Source organism: Macrobrachium nipponense, chromosome 2 (genome assembly GCF_015104395.2).
Source record: "Macrobrachium nipponense isolate FS-2020 chromosome 2, ASM1510439v2, whole genome shotgun sequence".
Lineage (NCBI taxonomy): Eukaryota > Metazoa > Arthropoda > Malacostraca > Decapoda > Palaemonidae > Macrobrachium > Macrobrachium nipponense.
Window position 1 is genome coordinate 119,658,382 of NC_087201.1, and position 27,500 is coordinate 119,685,881.

Genomic DNA, 27,500 nt, shown 5'->3' on the forward strand with positions numbered 1-27,500 from the left:
AGATTTTGAAGGTTTTAAATAAACTCCTAACCTTCACAGGAACAGCTTACTTAATAGCCCCAAATTGACCAAACAGGCACTAGTTCCTATTACTTCATCAAAGGGCGAAAAGATCAATTTCTGAGCAAAGACCTTCACATATGGATATTTTAAATATCTATCGTGAAAACTACTACCTCAACATTGCTAGGTACCTAGCACAAATATTACGGACATCATCTATTTGGTAATACCAGTCCGTATGGAAGATATGATTAGATTAAATCCATACTGAGAGCCCATTGAGACTTCTATAGAAAAACTAAAATTTTCTTATATAGTACCTTTTTGATGACAAATGACTTTAATTACAATCATGGCATACAAGGCAGCATTAATAGAACCCTAGCTTTATGAATTCAGGATTGACTCCAGCACAGAAGTTGTCATTTCCCTTCTGCTGTCTTTCGCTCTACAAAGACCCGCTTCCGAAAGACTTCCAATCACTTGGTCCCTGAACAAGGTACTTAGACTTCTATCTACTCTTCAATTCGGCAGACCCAATACAACAGCAAAGTGTTCTTCCTCACTGCATTAGCATCAGGAGCCTGTATTAGTGAACTGGGCTCTCTTAGATGGAGATGATATATCACACAAACTGCTGATAAATTACTGTTCTCTGGCCAAATCATTCCTGGCCAAGAATAAGGATGCTTTAAGAAGGAAATCTATTCTTATAAGAAAATGCAATCTAGCAGACAAAACATTATGCCAAGTTCAAGCACTCAAGGCTTACGTACAAGTCACGGCAAACATCCCAGAAGGTTCGATTTTCCTACACCCTAGCACGAATAAATCTCTTTCTACAAGGGCTAAGAATTTTAGTGTCACTCATTAAAAAGGGAAACACACACTCATTTCCTAGGTCCCATGATATTAGGAAAGTAAGTATGTCGTTGGCCTTCTTCAAACTTCTCTTTCTATGAGGTCTCCGAATATACAGGGTGGTCATCAGAGGCAGTATTCTTAAAGCATTACTGACATGAGCTCGAACAAATTTGACTAAAATGTGTATCAGTAGGTGGTATGGTTAATCCTGACCTCATAGGCACTAGAGTGGAAACCATGGTTCTTCCTAACAGGTGGGTATGCTGACTATCGCTTGGGAAGGTGCAACAAGACCGCAACCATACACAGCATACTTAGGTAAGTCACTACAGAAATTCACCCTAAACACATAAGATCTAGTTCAAGTTTCTTGTTTTATGTTTCGGCTTGACCTCGGAACAGAAATGGTTTAGTTTTCTCTCTGGGTTGTTGGGATTAAAATTTTGAGAGCTCAAGTCTTTCGTTACTTGTCAATTTCTTTGTAATGCGCCTTGAGGACGAAACAAATGACTACACTATATATAAAAAAACAGGTTTTGACGTAGGAAAAACCTAATTTTGTTAGTCGCTGTTGAGTCCTCAAAACCTTCCCACTTCCCTTATGAAAAAGTATGTGATTTGGGCAAGGGATCATCCTACGTTGACTAACAGAGTAGTTGTTCGTGGTCTTTTAACCAGCCCAGTCACAAACAAGATGGCTGACAGGCATGTGCAGCAGTCACTTCTTCCAGATTTTGACTTGGGAAAAACTGGGTTCAGCTTCATTGAAGATGAGAGAAAATGCCCTCTTGTCTTTTAGTTCATTATACTCTATCATGTGCCATAGTGTTTATCATTATGGCACATTACCCAGCTACAAGACCAGGCTAAAAGATATTTGATATTAGTCTAGTCACTATGAAGAAGGCTGGCACACCACGGTGGGAAAACTTCTTGAGGACTCAACAGCGACCACCAATAATAATGCTGTCAAGAAACACTGCTTTATGAAAAGAAAAGGGATTATTACAGGTCAAGAATTCAGTGCGAATAGACTGTTTTCACTGCACATGAAAGCACTCTTAAAGAGCGGTATTCATTCTGAAAGATATACAAATCAAACTATTTTAAAATACGGATAAGTAACAACTAAAATTCAAATTATAAAACCTACTTGGATTGGAGTTAGGTGGACCATGTTGTAACCAGTCTCATAAGCCACTTGCAGTCGTTGTTCCCAGTCAGGCAGAGGACCCAGAGACTTAGCAAGGACTGTCTGGCATTGTATACAGTCAAGAGGCAGAACCTCACTATTTGTACCCACAGTAAGAGTTGGATCAACAATGAAGAAACCTGAACCACGAGCCTTCTCACGATCTTCGCTGAAAAAAAAAATATTAAAAAATAAAACATTAAGTTCAATACAACAAAATAGAGAGAAAATTATTTTACCTTAGATTTCAAGGCTCAGTTAAATACAGAGATGAAGAAATGAATGATAAATACATATTGTAAACTTCCTTTAAGGTGTGAGCTTGGTGAAAATGAGAAATTTAATAACCACAACAATGTATGTGTTAAAAAATATACGGAATAAGGGTGAGGACAGAGGACCTAGCTTAAATAAGCACTTACTATTTGATGTTCACCCAAGAACTTGCAAAGAATAGCAAAGCAGGTCATTCTAAATTTACAGAGTTTAGGCAATCATAATAACTTAAAACACAGGCTGAATTTCGGCACTGACTTAAGACAAATAAGGACATTAAGTTAATCAAGTCAAAACCCTCTAAACCTCTTAAAATTGTTAAGGAACATAAAATCTCTACTTATGCCCTTATTTTTTCATTCATGATGTTCAGGATTCAGATGTTCCTTGTGCTCATGCCAGGGTTCTTTTTACAGTGTAAGAGGAGCTGCGTAAAACATAACAGGTGATCAAGTGATTCCTTCATACGTCTTTCATTCATGTATCCTTTACATCTTATACATACGCAAGGAGACTATAATGTTGGAGTGAATTTGAATGTGCAATTTCATAAGTAAATCTGACTTTACCAAAACTATAAAAACAATGCATGTACTGTAAGACTAAAAGAAAATTTAAGATCTAAGACTACTGGCACAAAAGAAATTAAAGCTAAATAAACCTAAACCTGGTTTGGACAGTTTCATGCAAATCCTGAGAGGAAGAACAACCTATTAAACTTATATGAGTGATGGCTGATATAAACAAAAATGAGAAAAAAGAAAGGGGGCTTAACTCAGAGGAAAGAAGTAATGAAACATTCACACAAAAAAAACTAGCATTACACGTCTCAATCTCTAAGTATCATGTAAATACAATAAATTTTCAATGGCTTCATGCTTCAGCTAAAGAAACCCTCCTCCTTCATCGGTGTTCTGAGATCTTTTCTAAACCCTTGAAATGGCTACAAGTGGACAGAAACAGGGACACAAGAATCCATTATACAATGAATGAACTTGGTCTTGAAAAGTCAAAACCTATAGTTGAAAAACAGGAAAGTAAGTGTGGTTGTTATACTGAGGCAAAATACAAAATAAAAACTAACTTTCTTACAATTTATATTAATTACCAAGACAATAATCAGTTCCCTGTTATAAGATTGTAAGGGTCAACATTTCAAGGTTCTAAAAGGTCTGGAAGATGCATTTCTCGTCTGTTCACTTACTACATACCTTGTATCGTAAGTGAAATAGAAATGGAAAGATCCAGCAGTAACGATGTTAATTTCCACAAACAAGGCAGTATCATCACCCTTATTGCGAGAGTCGCTCTTCCACTGTAAACGCCGGTATCGATTACGGGTGAAGGATTCTGAAGGAGTTTCCGGATGGTTGGTAAAGACACTCACATGTCGTCCTAAAAGTGAAGGGCCGGGACGAAGTTGCAGGATCCAGCCTGGAATATAACAATATTTAATATTAATTCCACTTGATCAAATACCGAGTCGATATAAATGGTCTCAACATAAAGTCCAAAAAGTGGTAGGTATTCCATTTTTCAAATATTTGTGTAGTTCTACAGTGTCCAATAAATCACAGGGCTAATATGCAATAACTCGCTTTAAGTACAGCTATAAAAGATTGACTATATATTCCATAACATATATAAGAAGCTACAATAACCAACCCTTTCTCAAAGCGTCTACACTGACATTCACATACCCTTTTGTAAACGGAACAGAGTAGAGTCCAAATGGACGTCATGGTTGAGGGTGAGGACACGCACTTGAGCCTGCTGTTGGATAAAGTTGATTCCTGCTGCCCCACTACTCATTCGGTGAGCGCTCATGCCCTGGAAGCAAAGAAATCAAGAGGCAACTGAAGCTGTGCTTAAGTGTAAGTAGAAAGAAATACCATATACCAAGTAATAACACTACTGAATGGGCAGTTCCAGCCCCCTATGCACATTAATTCCGAAGACACGCCTAATCCACGGAACTCTCCGTTGTTCTGGTATTTTCAATAATCCACATTAGATATTTTCTGCGACGAGAGTTTTAAACAAAGTACGTATAAAATCTTTGAGTCATACTCTTTTATCAACACTCTAAACTCACTCAGCATAAAGTTTTTCTTGATATCTAACCTCAATATCAATGATGGCTGGTGAGGACGATATAAACAGCGGTAAATCCCTTTTAATCTTTTGTTTTCATGCAAGAATAGGTTGTTGATAAGAGTATCTCATTGCTTCTCTGGCCAAGGTAAAAAAGCACAGTGCATCCCACGTTAATAAGCATCTTTAGGAATTACGAGAAAGTGCAGTTATAGAAAGAGTAAAAGAAACGGTAGTGTTCGTTTGATAACAGAAAAGCATGAGTGAGAGACGAATTGATTTCTGTTGACTTAAAAGCTACACAGATCTGGGGAAGAGCGTGAAATTCCTTAATAAATGAAAATGATAAAAGTGGTCTTCATAAAGAGTAATATTGGAAGAGTAAATGTCAGCAAGAACTTGGGGAAAATCTGTGTTGATATATACCTACATATCTGATAATGCGGGCACAGGTTAATGACAGAACTAAAATGTGTACTAAAATAAAGAAAGAGCTTCAAAGCAGTAAAATATCTCGAAACAGTTGTTGTTAAGGCAAGACTTCAGTATAAAATTAAAATTCATGAGCCGAATGTAAATTAAAGGAAAAGCTGAAATACTAAAACTACAAAAAAAAAAAAAAAAAAAAAAATTGAAAACGCGACTGTCACTACTGCTTCGGATTTGTAGAATGATATTTCCTGTCAAGTCCTCAAAATATTCACTGGTGACGTGAACAAATACAAACAAATATACGTTTGTAGTTGCGTAACTGCTTCTTGCAAACTATAAATGAGGCATCATTTGATGCACAAATTTCAAAAGTCAAAAATACTTTATAAGTAAAACTGCAGAGTATAATTATTATTAATAAAATGACCATAAAAATTAAGACCTGCTTATCAACTCTGCTCTACTTTAAGGATCGTACAACACCAGCGAGCCATTTCAAATGTGAAACTGGCAATTAAGACGTCCCTAGATTTCACTATAAAACATCCTTCAAACGTGTAATAAATTGAAAAGTTCTACTTTCCATGAAACTTAAGTCAAAATAAAAGATACATAAGTATCTGTAGTATCTTCGTTATGCGTAGTACAAATCGCACGAGAGTTACTGCCAATAAAGTAATCAAATTACGAAAACCTCAGAGGAGGAGTAATAATGATCATTAAAAACTCAAACACTGATGCAAAAGATGTTAAAACACAGCAAAATGATTTCACCAGAAGACTGAGAGCCAGAGCATTTGTATCTAACCTTGGTGCCGGCATCGTAGGAGCCGCTCCTTTCGAAAGAGTTGGCCATGCCGTGGGGAGTAGTGTTGTTGGTGACCTGATCAGTGTTGTACATCTGCGTATGCTGCTGAGGTGGAGGCACTTGCGTCACTACTCCGGCTCCGTCTTGCACGCCCATCTTGAAGAAGTTAGCCAGCTTCCTGCAAAAATACACTGGGGAGTGAGAAGGACAGATCTCCTGGAATGTCAAATATGAGACTGCAGTCTCTCCAAGGGTATGAATATTTTAGGCTGGGGGAGTCTTTGCAAGGATACCAATATCAAGAGTAAAAACTACTAGTATTTCTGATTCTGAGGGAAGAGGTTCGAATAAACAAGAATATTTTTGGTTTATGGAGTAACCAGCTCTTTTGTATTATCAGTACAAAATCTCAGTGTCTGATTTTAACTTTCTCCAATTTTGTCTAAGGAAACCTATGAGGAAAAATTAATTTAGTTAAAAAAAATCAGATTTCATATAGAAAACGATTCCTCAAAGTTAGCACAAAACAGACTTCAGCCAATACAATAACATTAGTGGAAGAATGGCTAACAGAAACCTTAAGTACCAAAAATGAGTAACCTTACCAATAACTGCCGGCAAAGCGTGACTAACGTTACCGTATTATTAGTTAACGAGACAAAAATACGTACATTACACCTTATACTTTATTCTCTGTCATGACAAAGATAACTGTATAAAATATAAATGCAAAAAGCGAATTGATGATAAAAATTAGCGAGCGTAGCTAGCCAACGTGAGCATAATTATTATGATATATATATATATATATATATATATATATATATATATATATATATATATATATATATATATATATGTAACGTTAATGCAGAAAAATTATAATGCCAATAAAGTCTAATGACACAAAGCCAGTAGAATGTGGAAGAAGCAAAGAAGGAAAATAAAAAGCAAGAGTTGGCAAAAATTAATTCGAATATCCAGCGGTGGTTAAACATGTCCCATGTATCAGCTCTAAAATAAATCATTCCAAATTTTGTAGTATCTGAAACTCGGCCTTTGCCGCACAACACCTGTCAGGGTCGTCTTCCTTCTGCTGCTCGAGTTGTTGTTGTCTCTCTTTCTCTTGCTGCAGCTTCTGTTGTCTCTTGCTCTTGCTGTAGATGATGATGTCTCACTTTCTCTTGCTGCAGCTTCTGTTCTCTCTCTTTCTCCTGCTGTAGTTGTTGTTGTCTCACTTTCTCTTGCTGTAGCTGTTGTTGTCTCACTTTCTCTTGCTGCAGTTGCTGCTGTCTCTCTTTCTCTTGCTGCAGTTGCTGCTCTCTCTCTCTCTCTTGCTGTAGGTGTTTCTGTCTCTCTTTCTCCTTCTGGAGTTGAAGTTGTTCCTCTTTCTCCCGCTGAAGCTGTTGCTGATGCTCATTCTCCCTTTGCTGTTGGATTTGGCGTTGTCTCTCCTTCTCAATCTGGAGCTCTCTTTGCCTCTCTCTCTCCTTTTGCAACTGAAGTTGCTGTTGCTGCTCCTTTTCACGTTGAAGCTGCTGCAGCCTCTCCCTCTCCTTTTGCTGCTCAAGCTGCTGTTGTCGCTCCTTCTCTTGCTGGAGCTGTTTTTGTCTCTCTTTCTCCTTCTGCTGCTGAAGGAGTTGTTGTTGTCGCTGCTCCTCCTCTTGAGCTCTCAGCTGCCGCTCCCTCTCTCGCTGGAATTGCTGTTGTTGCTCCTTCTCCTTTTGTCTTTGGAGCTGTTGTTGCTCCTCCCTTTCCTTTTCTTTTTGGAGCTGGAGTTGTCGCTCCTTCTCCTTTTGCTGCGTTAGTTTCTGCTGTCGCTCTTTCTCCCTTTGCTCCTGTAGCTGTTGCTGCTGCAGTCGCGCCCTTTCCTGCTCAAGTTGATGTTGCTTATCTTTCTCCTTTTGCTGGAGAAGCCGCTGACGTTGCTCTTTCTCCTGTTGGAGCTGCCGCTCTCTCTCCTTTTCCTTTTCTTGTTGGAGAAGTTGTTGCTGCTCCTTTTCCCGCTGCAATTTCTCTTGTCGTTCCTTTTCTTGTTGGATTTGCTGTTGATTAACCCTTTCTTTTTGCTGTTGTTGTTGCAACTGAAGTTGTTGTTGTTCTCGCTCCTTTTGCTGTTGAACTTGTTGCATTTGTTGCTTTTCTCGATCTACTCCTCGCACCGGTTGCTGTTTCCGTTGCTGAGGAACAGGTGGCTCATCCTGTGCTCGAGATTCTTCAGGTTGAGGCTTCGTTGGCTGCTTCGGTTGCAGACCTTCCTGGCTTTTGTCGCCGTGAGTGAAAGCCTTCCTCAACGGAGGCCTTTTGCTTTTTTCTTTTAACTGCTCTTCGTAAGCACTACTTACCCTGCGTGCTTGGGATTCCCCCTTCTCATGACGGGGAGGGGGTTTCGGTGGAGCTTCCGCGCCCTCCCCATCAGCAGCGTTAGTGGCTGCATTGCCAGGCCCTCCTGCAGTAGCAGCCACTGCAGTGGGTTTGGGCGTCTTCCAGGGGTTAGGCCTGATGCTCATGCTTGCAGATGTTGGGCCAATTTAGTCCAGTACTTCCACCAAAGGTCTGCATAAGGAAATTATGGAAAAGTTCCAAAGACAAAACAATTCAGATTAAGAAATTGAGTCATAAAGAAACTTTTATTTTTAAATGAATTTGTTCTGTAACTTTCGAGCAAAACAAGAGAGAAGGCAGCATTATCACAGTAACTTAGTTAAAACAGCATTTCGGAATTTACTACTTGTCACAAGCTGTATGTTATCATTCCCGACAACGTTTATGAAATGATCTTGTAATATATATATATATATATATATATATATATATATATATATATATATATATATATATATACGTATAAGTTTATATATATATATATATATATATATATATATATATAATATATCTATAATATATATATATATATATCTACGATATATATATATATATATATATATAATATATATATATATATATATAAATATATATATATATATATATATATATATATATACTATATATATTACGCATATTGGAGCATGGAGAGGCGTTCTATCCTTCCCTTCATTAAGTGGTAAAAAAATATACACATTAAATGTTAAACCAACACCATAATTAAAAACCTATCTAATAAACATAGAACAAAAACGAAACACAGAACAACAGTGAATGGGCCAAGAGCCAATACAGAATTAAAAAAAAAAAAAAAAAAAAAAAAAAAAAAAAAAAAAAAAAAAAAAAACAGACACCTACCCACAGCGGTAGCGTAAGGACGACTGACTTTGTTAGGATCTTATAGAGGGGAATGGTAACCAAAAATCTGGACAGGTAATTAGGCAATAAACAATTGCGTGGAAGATGATTGGTGGTTAAGAGTAGGTACAGTTACCCTCCCCTCCTATTTGCTTTTTTTTTTTTTCTGTGTTGGCTCTTAGCCTTTCACTGTTGTTCTGTGTCACTGATTTTATTCCGTTCTATTTTTTTATTTATTAAATAGGTTTTTAAATTTCAGCCTGGAAAATGTATTATCAAGCTGATACGAAACGTCGGCGCTAAATAAATGGATAAAGGAAAGACCGCCTCTTCATACTCCAATATGCTTATCCTGTGAGTAATTGCTCCTGTCTTCATATATATATATATATATATATATATTATATATATATATATATATATATATATATATAGTGTGTGTGTGTGTATCAGTGTCAAATTGTATACATGCATGAGATATATTTTCTGATTCCATGTGATGAGGAAGCTTTGCTTTGAAATCGGGATGAAAATAAAAGGATGACTGTCCTTTTATGGAAGTATGTGACATTATGTTTGTATGTACAGTATCAAATTGTATTCGTATATGCAGTTGTATTGTCTTACTCGATGCTAATAAAAAATTCTTGTTTGGAGCAATAATGGCAGAAACATTTTTTATAATTAGGAATATGTTCCAGCTTTTTTTCTTGCCTCTTAATCATGTGAAAACATCTAATTCGTCATCAAATCAGCAGCGAAACCATTTAGTTGAAGGCTTAAACAGATTTATTCTATGTAACAGAAGTCATGTGATTCTTAAACATGAAAGAACGCACAGTAAGAGTACACCGAACGAATACAGTTTATAATATGAACAACGGAACCCTTGCAAAAATTTTCGGAGTGTGGTATTTTTCTACCTATTTCCGGTTTCGTAACCACAGATTTTTCATTAGGGTACGTTTCAATACAGGTGAAATGGCAAAAAGAAAAATATTGTATATATAATTTAAGGCATGGCCAACAAGATTTGTAAGTAAATTACGCACTGTAATTGATTATTGAAACATGGTGAATAAAACTATATATATATATATATATATATATATATATATATATATATATATATATATATAATTTTTGATGGCGTCACCGGGACATTTTAGTAAAACATAAGCCACCAATGTCCTTTAAGATCCAATTCGCGCTACTTCAGGAATATCACCGGAGGTGAATTATAAGTGATGAATGGTTTGGTATCTAAGTGACTCGAACACCCGACAGTACGTTTGTAGCTTAATGTTTGTGTATATTATACAAATGTAATACATACACACACACACACACACACATATATATATATTATATATATATATATATATATTATTTATATATATATATACTATATAATATATATATATATATATATAGATATATATATATATATACATATACATATATATCTATATATATTATATATATATATATATATATATATATATATATATATATATTGATTAAGCTACACATATACTGCAATATTCCATCCGCTCTACCTCGGAATTAATATAATTTTATATATGTTAACCGAAGGGGAATATTTTAGTTAATAAGAATTTCGTCCGCTGGTTCGAATCAACGAGAGGACGAAATTATTACCAGCTAAAAGTATATCTTAATTTAACCAGACAACTGAGCTAATTAACAGCTCTACCAGGGCTGGCCCGAAGGATTACACATTTTTACGTGGCTAAGAACCAATCGGCTACCTAACAACGGGACCTACAGCTTATTGTGGGATCCGAACCACATTATAACGAGAAATCAATTTCTAATCACCAGAAACAAACTCCTCTGACTCATAGTTGGCAGAGCTAGGAATCTAACTCGGGACTACCGAATCGGTAGGCGAGCATGTAAATAACTTGTACAACGACGAATTTATTAACAACTAAAACCTCCCCTTCGGTTAACATATATGAAAATATATTAATTCCGAAGTAGAGCGAATTGGATATTAAAGGACATTAGTATCTTAATGCATGTATATGAATCGCGGTGATGTGATTAAAATTCATATATATATATATATATATATATATATATATATATATATATATATATATATATATATATATATATATATACGCGCGGGTATGAGCATGCTGCAAAACTTTTAAACATTAGTAATTTCTTGTCATATAAAAATGACACAACCCAGTAACAAGAAATACCGCACGAAACGGTTCTTATTGAGAAAAAATACACATAAGATTTTCTCCTACCTAGCCTAGTAGATTAGGCGGTACCTTAATTATCTCCCAACCGGATACAAGACATGTGGTGATAAGCGCGTCCCACACTGAGAGGAAATCAAAAAGTTATGGGAAGCTGTGATTTCTATAAATAAATACATAAATACACATCATTTACGTGTATATATATATACACACACACACACACACCACACACACACACACACACACACATATATATATATATTATATAATATATATATTATATATATATAGTTATATATATATAAAGATATATAGTTATATATATAAAGAAAGATAGATAGATAGATAGAGAGAGAGATAGATAGATAGATAGTCTCAGTAATTGGTCGGCTACTTCGAAATCTTAGCTTAATGATAAATAATATTCCCAAGACCATTAAGGTAGATATATACATAGATGCACTTGAAGAATAATCAATTATGATCCGTTTCCTCTAATCCTCTGTAGTATTTCCTTTCTTCATTCATAAATGTTGAAAGGGAAGATGAAAACTTCAAGAATCCATTAGTATATATTAAATAGGACAGTACTTAATAATGCAAAGAAATTTCCCTCTAACAATTTAGAAAAACTGAAAGAAAACTCATTCTTGGATAGTGATCTTGAGAGCTGCTCAGCCGCATCCCTATTCATTACTAGGGACTCAGGGTCACGTCAGGAGGCACGCGCCCTTTGATATTGTATGGCTCACAGGGCAATGCAGCGGCGGTTTATTGAAGATGTACCAGCATTCCAGGAATTGCTTAAATGATAGAGGATGTCCAAAGCATTCATCTGGAGGACGACGGCACTGACAACTGAATTGGCTTATTTAGCCTAGGTAGATCAAAGAAGCAAGAAAAGCAATGAGGAATGAAAAGAGCCACGCTTAACCCAGAAAGGAGCGACAGACCAGCTTCTTTTTGAAGGATGAAACGTAATATGAGCCAAGGAAAATAAGATCAACAAAGGATTTCCAATGCCTGACAGTAAAAGGTAAAACAACCATTGGAGTGCGTAATACCTGCATGTCTAACCTCACAGTAAACGTGGAATGATGTGGACTGGGTGGACTTTTGAGCGTATTTGAGAGCAGACAGGCTCTCTCCTTTAGCTAATCAGGATAGTGGCCGAAATAGTACGTAATAATAAAAAAGAAAAAAAAGAGCTAGTGGCCACACTGCAGGGCAAAGAAACATAGAGGTAAAACCGGAGTCACTGATCAAATGAAATGCCTTTGATTCAGTCCCGTCCAGGAGCGAAAAATGATGTGCTAAGAACAGAATGTATTTTAAAATAATTGTCATGAAATTTTGAACTAAGCGAGATGTTTGTTTCCTTTTCAGCAAATGGAATGGTTACGTAGAGGGAACTGGTAGGGAAAGGTCACTGCAGAACTAACAGAAATAAGGCAATGAACATCTGGAGTAAGTTCTGGCTGTGGAATAATTTGTTCAATCTAATCAGTAATGGATAAGGTGATGATCTCATTTTTCCAATTCCATTGTAAATGGAATGGAGACATCCAGCGCCTCATGAAATCTTCACGGTAGAGAGAAAACACTGATGGTAGTTAAAGAAAATACCTAACCAATTAAATTTAACGATTAACAAGAAAAGTACAGAAAACTGCAGCTTGGACGAAGAAATGTTTCGAATGGTGTCATAGACAGATTCAACATCTCAAATCTAGCTATGGATGCGTTAATGTTACTTTGGGCACAGATGCAACACTGAAAACAAAAACATGAATAGAAGTTGCAACGAAAGAGCTCAAAAGTTCTGGCAAGCACATCTGGGGAGCTGGGTATCAGAGAAGAGGAAAGGACTCAGCGAAGTAGGGGATGAATGAGTTTCAACTGAGGAAAGATTAAGGGTCAGCCCACGACTATCACACTGAATAGAAATAGAAGACAGTCAAGAACAGGATAAGGGGTCATGGGAGGAGTTCACCTTCTTTCCCGAGAGTTTACAAATGGCCAGCGGACTATTTATTGATATGGTGATAAAAAATTGGAGTTTCCAGGTCTCGAAATGACGCTCGATGCCCTATAGCTGTTTCTAATTTAAATAAATGTGTATCTTCTAGAAGAGATACCTCCGTGAGGCGAAGGTGGCACCACCTTTGCCTCACCGAGGGATGCCCTGTGTCATCGACTACATGTTATACAATAAATAATACTACATGTTATACAATAAACAATACGTATAAACATAGTACTTACTTGGCTTTAAAATACTCAATTCTCTGGATACAAAATATTCGTTAGCTAACCAATAGTGAATAGTTTTGACCCTAATGCTACTTAAATACCGACATGGATTTTATTACTAATGTGTGTGTGTGTTTCAATACATCATGACGAACATGAAAGCAAAAGCTCAAAGATAAGCATGCCTCAGATTTAAGCTTATGACCAAAGATTGATGTCCTACACACTCTTATATCTAGCACAAGCGCAGCGTTCATACAAAATAAGAAAATATATATAGGACATACATTGCACGGACACACCCACAGTTTGGAGAGTATTTACGAAATGAAATTACGAAACTGAAAGAACATTTTGGAGAGGTTGTAATCTTTCAACATGAACTGTTGGGGAACTAAGGGGAAAAAATGACGGGAAGTCTAGAGCGAATCGTATAACGATTGTCGTCAATAGCCAGCATAATTGTCGGTTCCTGAAGATGGTGTCGCTGCTGTGGTGCTGGTGAGGAGACGAAGGGGGATGAAATAGTAGTTGATGGGATGCTGCATTAATCTGACCCTCTGAGATAATATGAGATACTAGAAAAGCACCAACATCAATGTTTGATGGACAAGAACTGCCTGGGCTAACATCTGTTTTCAACACGAGTCAAGCTTCTTTCCAATGTTTTAAACGATTCAACATATGTGCAGTGAATTGAATATAGAATTTAGACCAAAGGCCAAGCACTGGGACCTATGAGGTCATTCAGCGCTGCAACGGAAAGTGACAGTAAAAGGTTTGAAAGGTATAACAGGAGGAAAACCTCGCTGTTGCACTATGAATCAAGTTTTAGGAGAGGGTGGAAAGTAAGATGGAAGAAAGATAATATGACAGGAGGTACAGTAAAAGGAACGAAAGGGGTTGCAGCTAGGGGCCGAAGGCACGCTGCAAAGAACAGTAAGTAATGCCTGCGGTGTACTGATAGCACTACCTTCTTACGGGGCAAACTTATGTACATGCATGTAATATATCATATAGTCACATGTGCATGGATGTACAGAGAGAGAGAGAGAGAGAGAGAGAGAGAGAGAGAGAGAGACTCTTTCGCGTTCAATTACCATTGATCTATTTCTGAGAATTTATCACCAAGGGAACTGATAAGCCTACAAACGTTTATCTTGTTGGGTGGAGTTTAATTTGGGAAACACGAAGTCAATGTACTGGCATTATCATTTAACAGAAATATTGCTTTTTGGCTAACTGTTTAACCTCTGTCATGCGGTTTAGTGTTTTCGTTGCAGGTTTGTGTTTGTCTGTACACAAGTAGGATAAAGCAAATATGAAACGAATTACCACTAACGATGGGGAAATACAGAGCTTGGCTTGAAGAATATTCAATTGACTGACAGATGATTTAATTGCCATTAAAATCTGGTTTTTAATTTGATTACCTTTATTACCGTCAGAACTGCATGCAGACTAATTCAACAAAACGTGACTGATGACCCCAATCATATTAGGTAAGCTTACAATGGTAATGTCATGTTTTCACTCTCACCATTAGTGGTGTACAAATCTATGAAGATATTATATAGTTTAATGGAAGTTTTTTTTTTTTTTTGCTCTAATTCCCTCAAAAACAGCGGCCATCTCTTTTTGCGTGTGTGTGCAAACGCGAGTGTACGTGTGGGCGCGCGATATCTCCTTTATTTCACGGGATAACTCATGATAGCTTATTGGTGATGCGTGAAAAAATATGTAGTATAAGGAATTTCAAATCAACCAAAGCAAGTTTGCAATGTTCTCCGATGCAGCTAAGTATTACCGCTTAAAAAAAAAATCATACTGACAATTCCGCAAATACTGATGATTGATGAGCAAGCTGTCAAAAATCGGAAAGTAGGGGGGAAGGGGTTTGACTCAGGGAAGGTGGATCTGCCTCCGATGAACTAACTCGACCGGCTTTAAAGCCAGGGAGCCGGATGAAACCAGATGACACAAATAATTAAAGTCACCCTAAAAATGTTGTGAGTGATCAACCAACAAGGTTCCTAAAATAGCTTTCGTTCATTACAGAACGACCGACAACAACGCCAGCAATCACAACCCGGATATATTTAGTCATTCGGATAAGATGTTCAGATAATAATGCTTAAAATTAACTTTGTGAATTACAAAATATCATTATACTTCGTCAGAATGATTCATACCGCAAGACTGCTGTTGCCAGGAGACTAAGCAAGTCATGTACCCATGACATGAACCATGGAGGGTCTGACTTGGCCTCTGGATTTTCCCTCCCCGACACTGACACCAGCCGGGCGCCAGACATGACCCAGAGGTGCCTCCTTACACGACAAGGTAGTGACTTCATGGACTGTGCTTCCGCACCTTCATTTCAGCCATGACTAATACGAACTAATGCAGCGGTAGCAAACAAACACACGACATATTTCATCTTTTGTTCGCCCCTTACAGAGGGACTATGATGATAATAATGATTTCATTATCATTATAAAAAACGAATGACTTCAGTGCCTTCCCTCGTCTTTCCGCTGGATGTTTAGTAAGCAAAAAAGGGGCCAACAAAGCATTGTGATGATTCTAAAAAGCATCTTTGAATTGACTGCCTAAAAGGTTCATATTCCAGAAGCTACTTATCATAGATGATAGATACAGATCCTGAACATCCCTCGGTCATGGAGAAGAAAAACGCCTCTTTCGTACAAAGTGATTATCAAACCACTGGGAAGCAGACACCAGCAGTTTCATCAGATTTTTTAAAAACAATTCCTCAATTTCTGGCGTGAACGAAGTCATAATAGACAGAGGCAACCCCTGAATATTATGATGAATTTTACTACAAACAAGCCCTGTAGCTACACATTAGCTATAACACTTGACCCTTTAATTATGCATACATTGGCAGAAAAAATGATACAGAAATTGTAAACCATACTCACTTAATTAAAAAGCAGAGCCAAGAGATTAAATACCACAACATTTCGTCTTTCTTTGGCTTAATCGCTTTGCACATCGCCTCGAATTTCTTTCACAAAAGGTCACGATTTCTCCACCCAGCACGAGTCAAAAACAACACGGGCTAAACTATAAAATTGGCGTCAAGTAAATCGTATTGGTTTTCCCTAGCATCGTCGAGGCGTCCAGAAGCTAACCCCGCCGCTCGGTCCTCCTTCACTCAGCTGGTCTGAGACTAAGTCACCAAGTTGGTAACACACCCGACCCCACTGCGTGAGAAGGCGAAGAAAGAAGAGGAGAACATGACACAAGGCACGAGCGGATAAGACTTGGTCAGTTGTACCCACTTATTTGCACACTATCTCTTTGTCCTCGTCCATGGGATGGTTAATGGCAAGCAATGCCTGGTCAGTAGCTACTTGAAAAGTTTATCTCGACGAGATAAAACGACGCCCAACAAAAGAGGAAAGGAGCGAATCGTGTGAGAAGGTCACGTGATCAGTCAGTGGCGAGGCCTTTCGTTTCTCTCATAAAGTAAAACCTTGCCCTTTTCCGGAATACGTCTGTCCCCAGTCATTTTGTTCAAGTATACAGTAGGTTCTACTTCAGTCATTGATTATCAAAACATCAAGCATCTTAATCATGTTCCCTTACTGATGGACTCGTCCGACACTGTGTATGCTTGAAAATGAGCATGCTACTCAGAGTACATTATTATCATAATTAAGATGGAAAATAAAACGAAGATGTGATTTTAAACGGCAATCATTTCGATCGTATTTAAAGAACCAAATGCGTAAACTAAATAAGTAATCTCTGGAAAGCAGAGGTGATTCTAATGAATTACAGCGGCAGTGCAGGAACACCCTCGTTTTGTTACAGCAGGGCAGGTAACATGAGCTGTTATGTGCCCGTACTTCATAATCACTAAAGAACCAGCAATCACTATAATAATCTCAAAGACAGGAAATAATATTCACATACTTCCATCATTGCAGTATCATTAAATACAACAGTACAGAACTATCTCCACAAAGTATCCATTAGGCCTAGTTTACCGGTTACCGGAGTAGGCCCAGCTACGGTGCGTTAGTCCTAAGTCGCTTTCCATGTACAAGAGGCGCATACAAATCTGCCCCCTCCGATAACGAGAGTCAGGGCAGGTGGGCGGTTCCCAAGATGTAGGGGCGGCTCGTCTTCACGATGGTCCCCCTATATAGTCCCAGGTAAGGCGCCAGAAGTCATCATTCACCGGCCGTCTGTACCTCGCCCACACCTGAAGCTGCTGTCACCTGAAAATTCACCGCCATTCTCATTGAACTGGTTGTGTGTCGATGTTGAAGTCGTCAGTCACTGAGAACTCTTCCTAATATGTAATTGATTTCATAAATCGTCTGTCATTGTAAATATCAAATACAGTTTGATGATTGTCTGCTAGGGTGAGCACAGTGAGGCCTGTTGCTGGGTGGGTGAATCCGGTGGGTGAGTCGACACAAAGTCACCTTAAACGCACAAGGGCCGGTTTGACACCCCCCCTCATCCCCAAACCCATGACACCCCAAGTGCCTCCTCCCTATATCCCCTCCACCCCGACCACACCCCCTCCCCCCAAGCGCGCTCCCTGTTAAAATTCCCCCCCGTTTAGAGATCACCCCACGGCGAGGGGTGGGGTCAGGACAGAAAAAAAAAAAAAAAAAAAATCCACCCCGGGGGTTTCGCGTCAGGGAACACACACAAAGCGGAATTTAAATGACCCAGAATTGAACTGTGTATGGCTCGTTGCTTTGCTCGGGTAATACCTAATTGTATACTGGTAATCGTATGATCATCTGGTTATTTAAAAAAATGACCTTATCACTCGGCTGAAAAAAAAATTACATATTTTAAAAGATTAGATAAACACACACACACACAGAGAGAGAGAGAGAGAGAGAGAGAGAGAGAGAGAGAGAGAGAGAGAGAGAGAGAGAGAGAGAGAGAGAGAGAGAAACAAATCCTTGAAATTTAATGATCGCTAAGGGAAAATGCTACATACATGTAACTTAAAATAACTACAGCAAAAATGATAAGGATCCTCTCCAAGCATTCTTGAGTGTATTGCTTTGTATCAGAATATGAAATAGGAATATGAAACAAACTCTCCGATAAATGAATGGAAAGTAAACTATGTAACAACGTCATGCTACATCACTGTTTAGTTTAACGACAAATTATATCACAAAATACAGGACGTTTTCTTGTGGTCTGAAGATCACTTCTGAATAGTATTCTTGAATATAACATGGAATTCCTGGAAAGGTCCTCCTCCTTGACCTCCTTAGAGCTACGTAACAAACCGTCCGCATGAAAATATGCAAACAGTATTCCCCACGTATCTACTTTGTAAAAGCTATATTACTCTGGAGTAGCCCTCAAATTTCTCCAGGTCTACTTAGTTGGCAATCTTCAATAGCCAAGCAATGCGCGAGTTGTTGATCACTTTGCGAATAATACTGGTCAGAATGATCTTTTCATAACCGAGGGCTCTTGACTCTGCAGATGAACCCTCTTACTCTAAAATGGCAATGATTTTACCAATTACCAAGTCTTGAACTTTTGGCAACCAGAGCGGCCTGTACTTTCTCAGAGAACGGTAAATTTCCAACCTCCATTTCTCACTTGTGCGACAGTTTCCTGATTTTTCATAGCACAGCACTCATCTTACATGGCAATAAATTGCACAGATATTCCCAGCAATATGTACCGCTAACTCCTCCTTTTTCCTTTTTCTATTTCTGAGTCGAAGAGTAATTGAGTTTCATTTCCAGTCAGATATCCTCAATACGTGATCAGTTATCTCCGGGAAGATGGTTTGAGCAGATCTCGAAGCATCAGTATTTTCATTCTCTAGCGTTCATTTTCTTCTATGAATAACGAACGTCGATTTGTTCAAGTAAAGTACTTCATCTGACATAGTTACCACTTTCGCATATCTGATTAGGCCTTCAGATGTTTTTATGGTGTTATTCTTCACTCGATGATCAAAGCTCATTTTTCTTCAATACAATATATTCCCTTAGTCACCCTTCGACGATTCTTGCAACACACAGTGCACTATGAAAGCAGAACGCGAAATTCTTTTATTTTCTGTGCTCCAGGATTTGTTTCTGGGCGATTACTAGTTCCTTTTACATTTGGTAAACGCACTTGGACTTGCGTAGGACACATGAGCAGAGATAACAAAAACATCGAACATCTGTCACTTCTCAGTTCTCTTGATCACTTTCTTCACTTTCCTTTTCTCTCATCTTCGGGGTAACTCCATTTGTTCCGCTGAAGGTGCTGAACAGGTAGCAAAACTCCTCCTGCCCTCAGTTGTTGGGAACCCTTCAAATTTCCTTTGCTGGCCTATACATGTTCTCTTGAGTAATTTGCTTTTTATCGTAAGATCATTCTAACACTATCAGGATAATTTTATAAAAAAAGAAAGCGTGTATCTTTACAAAGCAACTTTCCAATGGCTCAAAGAGCTGCAATTTTAAAACCCAAGGAAACTAGAACACTACTTAAGCTGCACGAAGTGCTCAGAAAAAAAGGTATTGCAACTTTCATGAACTTAGTCTGTATTGAAATCTATCAAAGGTGAACTAAAACTTATTACGACTAGATGCGAATGAATAGAAAGATACTAGAAAACCTTCTGTCCAGTGAGAAAAGATCTTGGCAATGAGAATAGCATCCCTGATTATTTTCCTAAGAGAACTGTAACCCAAGGGCTTAACACCAAAAAAATAACCTTTCTGGACGTTCAATTTCCGAAGGCTTTATCTCCCTTTTTATGCACCTTACGGCAAAATCCACAAGCGGGGGTTAGCCGGCGACACGCGAGGGTGGCAGCAGCAGCAGCAGCGACCACACTGACCTGACCTGACCTGTCGCCAGAGCAAGAATGCGACCGGCGGCTCTTCGGGGCTCCACAAGCCACGCTGTTATGCGACACCCGTAAAACCGTGGTCCCCTCGGCTCTCTCCCCTCCCCTCTTGGCCTTCCTTCCTCCCTTCCTTCCTTCCTTCCTTCCTTTCTTAGCTCTGATTTCTTACATGACACGGGAACCTACCAAATGCTTCGCCTTCAACATTCCAGCCCAGTAATCATCACCCTTCCTCCATTCCTACTCTCCACTCATAGTTAAAAGTCAGAAAAACTCCTACTTCTAACAAATGAAATAGGAAATTCTCTGTACCTACATTAATTGTATATTATATTGTAATCATCAGCAAAGTACTTAAGGTCTATATGAGCAAAAACCCTTTCTTCCATAACTTGTCTTTCTACCAGATGACGTTATTTGTTCTCGTTGTACTTTTGCATGTATATTGTTTTTTTAGGAAAGTATATTAAGTTTTTGCGATAGAGTTCAGGCAAGCGGAAATCAACAGGAAAGTAAAAAAAAAATAAAACAGCTTGATCGCTGGATTCTGTTCGCACTATTACAGTTTTAACCTTTAACAGATCCTATATTGTGAGCGTAGTAATGTACAAACCTAAGGTTTTCTAAGACATATATAAAACACATGCGATAATAAAAATGGTCTCTCTCTCTCTCTCTCTCTCTCTCTCTCTCACACACACACACACACATTATAATATATATATATATATATATATATATATATATATATATAAATAAATAATGGTGTGTGTATATGTGAGCGTGCGTCCATTGTAAAACTTGACTTGTTTTAATTTCTCTGAATGCAAGACTACTTCAGTTTTATTTAAAATCAAGTTCTTTACACGATCATTTGAAAGCAAATATAAGTCCACTGCCTGAAAAGAGATTCTTTACGTGCATGCACACCACCTATTTCCCATGTGTTGTATATAGTAAGAATAAAGTCTAAACAATTTCTTCCATTGATATAATAGTAATAATAAAAGATATTCATATTCGTACACCACTACTCTCCTTCCTTTTATGTTTTCTCTCTCCTGTAGTCTGTTCGGTAATGGTCTATCGTTCGTGTGAAATCCTCAGCGACGAATCATCGTTAAAACAAACCTGGTAAAATGAGCCGTCCGTTATATCAGAGTTTACGGAAAGTAACAAAATCATAGACATCGGATAAGAGCTTGTCTAAACCAGGAGCCTGTACATAAGCACGGTCGACTCACATTTTTAGGCTTAAAAGGGACACTTCCTCTGAAACGCTATACTTTTACTCATGGCAATACTACTGATACGTTCAGAATATTAGTATTCCTAATTAATACGCAAAATTGTAATACGTTATTAAAGTGCGGATGCATATAGCTTATCTAATCAGGAAGCACTGAATTGTACCCACGACTGATTACGCCAAATAGGAAGGATGGATACTGCTGCCTAATAATATCAACAATAAACTTAAGAGATTCTTTTCTATTTTACGTAAAAACGATCCATTTTCATAACTCTCGCAACTTGAAGAAACTTAAGAGGCACTAAAAGTATTTTCCATTCTTTTAAGGAAGTAAAATTTAAATGAACTGAACATTACTCTAGTCTGGGTATTACGTCAGGCAGTCATCAGACAGTGGTGGTAACAACGACGTGGGCAAGCATGCATGGCAAACGAGACAGACAGACACACACACACACACACAAGAGAGAGAGAGAGAGAGAGAGAGAGAGAGAGAGAGAGAGAGAGAGAGTAGCTCTCCTGTGCCGTAACGGCGGTCTCCGGCAATCCGTCACCAAACGAGTTTTTTTTAAAGTAAACCATCCTTACCTATGTACCGGAATTCTTCAACAACAACACAAAATGAAACCTGTAATAATAACAACAAGCGCACTGATGGTTGTGGAAATCCAAACGAAATCTTCCAGGCAAAGGGTAGATATCTCCAATAGGACTTATTTTTACAAAATGAACAAAATGTAGTTGCCTAAACCCACGGCGAAGGTGCGCAAGATTTCAGTCTCTTAAATTTGGGGTAAGAAATCCAGCCCCCACCCCTCTCTTCCTCCCCCCCCCCCCACCAATACGGTTCCTTTTCCCCAGAATTCACATTTCTTCCGCTCCCAAAACTTGTTGCTAGTCGTCATGAGACCAACTTTCAATAAGAATTTTCCTAAAAAATCACACATTTCCCTGGAATTCTCAGAGAGAGAGAGAGAGAGAGAGAGAGAGAGAGAGAGAGAGAGAGAGAGAGAGAGAGAGAAGAGAAATAAGTAACCTCCTTGGGAGATGTAACAGGAGAACGTTTTAGAATCGCAAATGAATTGCCGATAACGCTTACTCCTCTGATAAAACTCAATGGGTATCATCTGGTCTCTCAAAAAGTGGGGGGCGGGGACATTCTGAAAATAATACGGTTAATAATATTCTCGAGCAACCGGGGGTTGGGGGGCGGCGGTGCTGTAAGTATCTCCCTCCCGTCCCCGAGAAATGTTTCTGAAGAAATGAACATGATTTGTTGTATTTTAATGCGATATAAATATGAATTTATGGCTGATATTAAAGGAAAAGGACGACGGTTTTATCACTATTAGTCAGTCAACAAGTTTTATAAGTTCACAACTTACGGATTGGCTAAAATACACTGCAAGTCTTCTGTGGCATCCTCAATATACAGTCCCACTTAACTGTAGAGACTATGATCAGTATTTAATATGACAAACATTTACAGTTTAAGTACTGAGGATAAAAATAAACTTATTATTTTATGGTGCAATATTATATTATAAAATTCATAGGACTCCACTGAGAATCTAAAATAATAGTGTTCTGTAACAATAAAACCCTTTTACTCCAATGTAGGTTTTAATATCTAAGGTTAGTGGTGGTAGCAAAAGAAGTAGCAAATAAGTGAATAACAAGAATGAGAATGTACTACTTGTGATAGTGCTAGTGGACAAGCAAGAACTGAATTGAATTGAATATAGAATTTCGGCCAAAGGCCAAGCACTTGGACCTATGTGGTCATTCAGCGGTGAAACAATAATAGGCTTCCAAGGTGTAACAGGAGGAAAACCTCAAAGCAGTTGCAATGTGAATCATTGTTAGGAGAGGGTGGAAAGGAAGATGGAAGAAAGAATATGAAAAGAGGTACAGTAAAAGGAACGAAAGAGGTTAAGGCTAGGGGCCGAAGGCACGCTGCAAAGAACGTTAAGTAATGCATACAGTGCACCGCATGAGGTGCACTGACGACACTATCCCCAAACGTGGCGGAAAAGCAAGAGAAATAGTGGTGAATGTTTTATAAATTGGAAGAAGCTTGTCCAGCAGTGTATCACTTATGGCCTACAACCTAGAGATAGCGTAGCTTCCAAACTGAGCCATTGCATTTTCAGGTGTACCATTTTGCTAGTTTTAACTTTAAAGCATATTTGCAGAAAAATAATGTCTAACAGGAAAATCAAAGGCTTACATGCAGGAAAAATAATAATAGAATCACAGGCAGTTGCTCCGAGCGTTGGCGTTTGCCGACTTCGTATGGAAACAATGGGATACGTCAGTCCAAATTGAAATGAACAATTAATCTGACGACAAACCTCATGAAAAATGACGTAAGTCGGTTACTTCCGTAGCCTTGCTGATCAAAGAAATGAGTCACGAATTATTGATTTATATAAACACAATACTCCAATAAGTATTTCCATCGATCACAGGGACCGGAAACAAAATGAGACATAATTATCAATATAATAAAAACAAATTAAGTCTGCATTTTCAGGTGACTAGGAATGGGTCTTGCCATTTGTTGTTAGATCTAAGTACTGTTCAACCATCATTTGTCAATGATCAAGTCCTTCAAAATGACCAATAATTTCCAAGACGGTTATGTAACTTTCTGCCAAGGTTGGAGACTGACTAAGTAACGAAATATTAGGTATTTTTTACCTACAAGAATTTTAAGGGATCTCGGAAATGGCAAGATACTAACGGCTAATAATAAAATGGAGTAATACAAAGCAAAGTCTTCACACGACAAAGGTAATGAAAAGAATGGCCGCTCTTTCTTTACGGACAATGGCTCTAACATGGGAGCATTTCGCTGCTTTCCACTTTGACATACGAAGCACCGTCAACCCTTTAATTAAAGAATAACAGGAAGAACATAGCAGCAACTTCGACCGAAGGATAGGATTTACATTTAGCCCCAATCACATGTAATATAAATTTAAGAAAAGTCTCATCAAGTTCAGAAAAACCTGTGGTTTTATCCAAGCGCTGACAGACAAGAACAAAATGTGCCGGCCAATTTCAAGTTTTTACGAAGTTGCACTTAACATCTCAAGGAAACAAACACTGGAAAACATTTACATTTGGGGTTATCATCTTAGCAAAGTACAATATTGATAACTGAAGATTCTACACCCAACAATATGTGAATTTATTTGTGAACATACGATAAGAGGGAACTTTCACAAATGAATTTAATCAACAAGGAGCTGTAGCCTAGTGTTTCTAAATATATACAATATTTTCACTTTACTACCCAATCGTCAAAGTGTCGACAAATCGATGGCATGATACTGTCTTATTCGCCAGTTGTATATGAAAGTAGTCAAAGAAAGAGTTCTGTCAGGGCAGGAAGTACCCGAAGTAAGGAGAGATTATATTTTGCCTACGTAAAATGTTGAAAGGAAAATCAAAAGTCGTACTGAAAACGTTAGCGGGGAATTTTCATTACTTTGAAAATACGCTGTAACACCTTGGACAGAGAACAGTAGATAGGCACCTTTCCAGCCTTGATTTAATGATAATCAACAGTGGCCCATCTCTCTGAATCAATTGCCTACACAAAATGCACGAATGCTATAGGAGTGATAAACAGAAAGTGGATATTGTAAACATCTACAGAGCGCTACTAAATACTTGTTGCCCTACCTAGAAAGATTCGCTGTCAAGCTTACGAATCAAAGCTAATCGTTTTGGAAAACTCTTCCTATGAAACTGCTGACGAAAAAAGGGAAGTCGCAATGTTCTGAAAACCTACTTCTATGTGCCCAATTAAATGTGCACTCGTGAAATATGCTATGCAAAGCTTCAGACTGACACAGAAGTATGATACATATTTTTCTGCCACTTCGATTATCCCATTAAAAACAGATTAACGCTACAGAGACAACCACTGAAAGTTGAAGTACACACTTCCTGAAAAAATGAAAGCTGTTCAATTTGCAGGCGGCTGACCTTCGCATATTTCGTTATGATTCATGCTTGCCTCAAGCAAGAAAAAATGTCTGGAGCTGTCGTTCTGGATGACGATTTTCCAACATTCCTAACCACTGCACTGCTAGCAAAATGGCGGTCTCAGGGCTGACGGTTTAAAGAGCAGGGGACGGGGTTTGGGATCTTTGCAAGGGGGAAGGAACGGGGAATGGGAGATGGGAGAGGGGATAGGAATAGCGCCAGGCCTGCCGGAAGAGCCTAGTGGGAAGGCTGGTTGGCTGTTTTACATAACAAGTTTTTTTTTCTCTCTTTTTTTTTTTCTGTGCAGGATTAGGGTTCCTAAGTTACAGAGAGACAATGAGGTCATCCCTGTGCATCGAAGTGTCTCTATACCGGTAATCATCATTCTCTCCCGGTTCCCCCCAAAACGCTAGATCTGCTTCGACAAACTTACAGGCCATGTGACACCTGTTACCGGCACACTTACTACCTACCCTTCACCACCGACCGAGTCACGGAGCAAACGCCTCGCTCCTCCATCTCGCTACTCTCTCTTCCACACTTCAGTCGGGAACTGTCTTCTCGTTATCAATGCCTCAGTGTCGTTATTGGTGGTAGTGGTGATTTGGACTCGCACTTTCCCTTTCAAAGTTCCCGATGATCAGCCAAGAACACACTTTAACATTTGTCTCTATTTTCCGGTCCGGTTTATTTGATTATGAGAAAGTTATATTGAGAATAAACACAGACAGGTAAAAATGCAAACACAGACACGCAGGCAGACAGAAAAACATAGATCGAATCTTGTAAATAAAATAAATCTTATACCAACATTACTTTCAACAAGTAAAGCGCGCCCATTTTATAAAATATTCTCCATTTTATAAACTATTCTCCATTATCATTTTGCAAACGATTTTGCAGCAAGCAAATCTACATAAACAAAAAGTTCGTTACAATGCTCCTCTAGAAGAGCTTTGCAAACTTGTTCTTAAAATGTGGTTTTCATGAGGAGGGAAAACCAGCCAAGAGATTATGCGTCATACCTGTCTCATTTACCTACAGTAATCCCACTTGGAACTACTAGAAAAACTGCAAACAGTTCAGTCGAATAACAGACACGGAATTTTACCACCTTTCTTAAGATATGGAAGGCAAAGTACATACATAAATATATACATACATACATACATACATACACACACACGTACACACACACACAAACATATATATATATATATATATATATATATATATATATATATAAATGGGTATATTTATGTGTGTGTGTGTTCCAGCATAAATCTGAAACGAATTGAATATTTCAACCAAAATTGATATACATATGACTTACTATCGGGGAAAGAATTCCGTGAGAGTTAGACCACTGTCACCAAAGGGGGAAGGGGGTGACATGTAAAAATAACTGAAAATAACAGATATCAGTATCTAATCTATAGTTTTTTGAGGCCTCTGAGATAAATAGTGATACTCCCAATGCCATTAAGTCAAGTTCAGCCCTGATAGGAAGGGGGGAGGGGGTGTAGTGAGAAGGGTGAAAAATTAAAAGTAGAAATAACTGAAAATCACAGATATTAGTGTCTAACCCATTGTTTTCAAGGTCGCTGAGATGAATTGAATAGTGACACTTCCAATGCCCTTTAAGTCCAAGTTCAGCCAGATAGGAAAGGGGGTGAAACATATATTGTCAAAAATGCTGGATAATGTAACCGAAGCAAATATCTCAACAGGAGGAGAGTGAGAGAGTTTAATGGTTGGCATCCAGTTTTCCTGGGCAGCGCTGGGTTGGTCAGCTAATATATTTATATATATATATATATATATATATATAAAATATACGGATACACACACACACACACACACACATATATATATATATATATATATATATATATATATATATGTATATGAAGATAAAAGGCCCATAAAACACTATATATACTGTTGCATTACAGTAAAAACACATTCAT

At 38.1% G+C, this 27,500-nt stretch overlaps 1 protein-coding gene across 1 annotated transcript in view; it reads right to left on the reverse strand.

The window, feature by feature from the left end:
- The window catches only part of LOC135221289 (neuroblast differentiation-associated protein AHNAK-like), a 161,538-nt gene that overhangs the window by 60,971 nt on the left and 73,067 nt on the right, over positions 1-27,500 (reverse strand). The window contains 4 exon segments of the mRNA XM_064259099.1: positions 2,021-2,228; positions 3,547-3,769; positions 4,036-4,165; positions 5,670-5,847. Of these exon segments, the coding sequence (XP_064115169.1) occupies positions 2,021-2,228; positions 3,547-3,769; positions 4,036-4,165; positions 5,670-5,847 (739 nt within the window).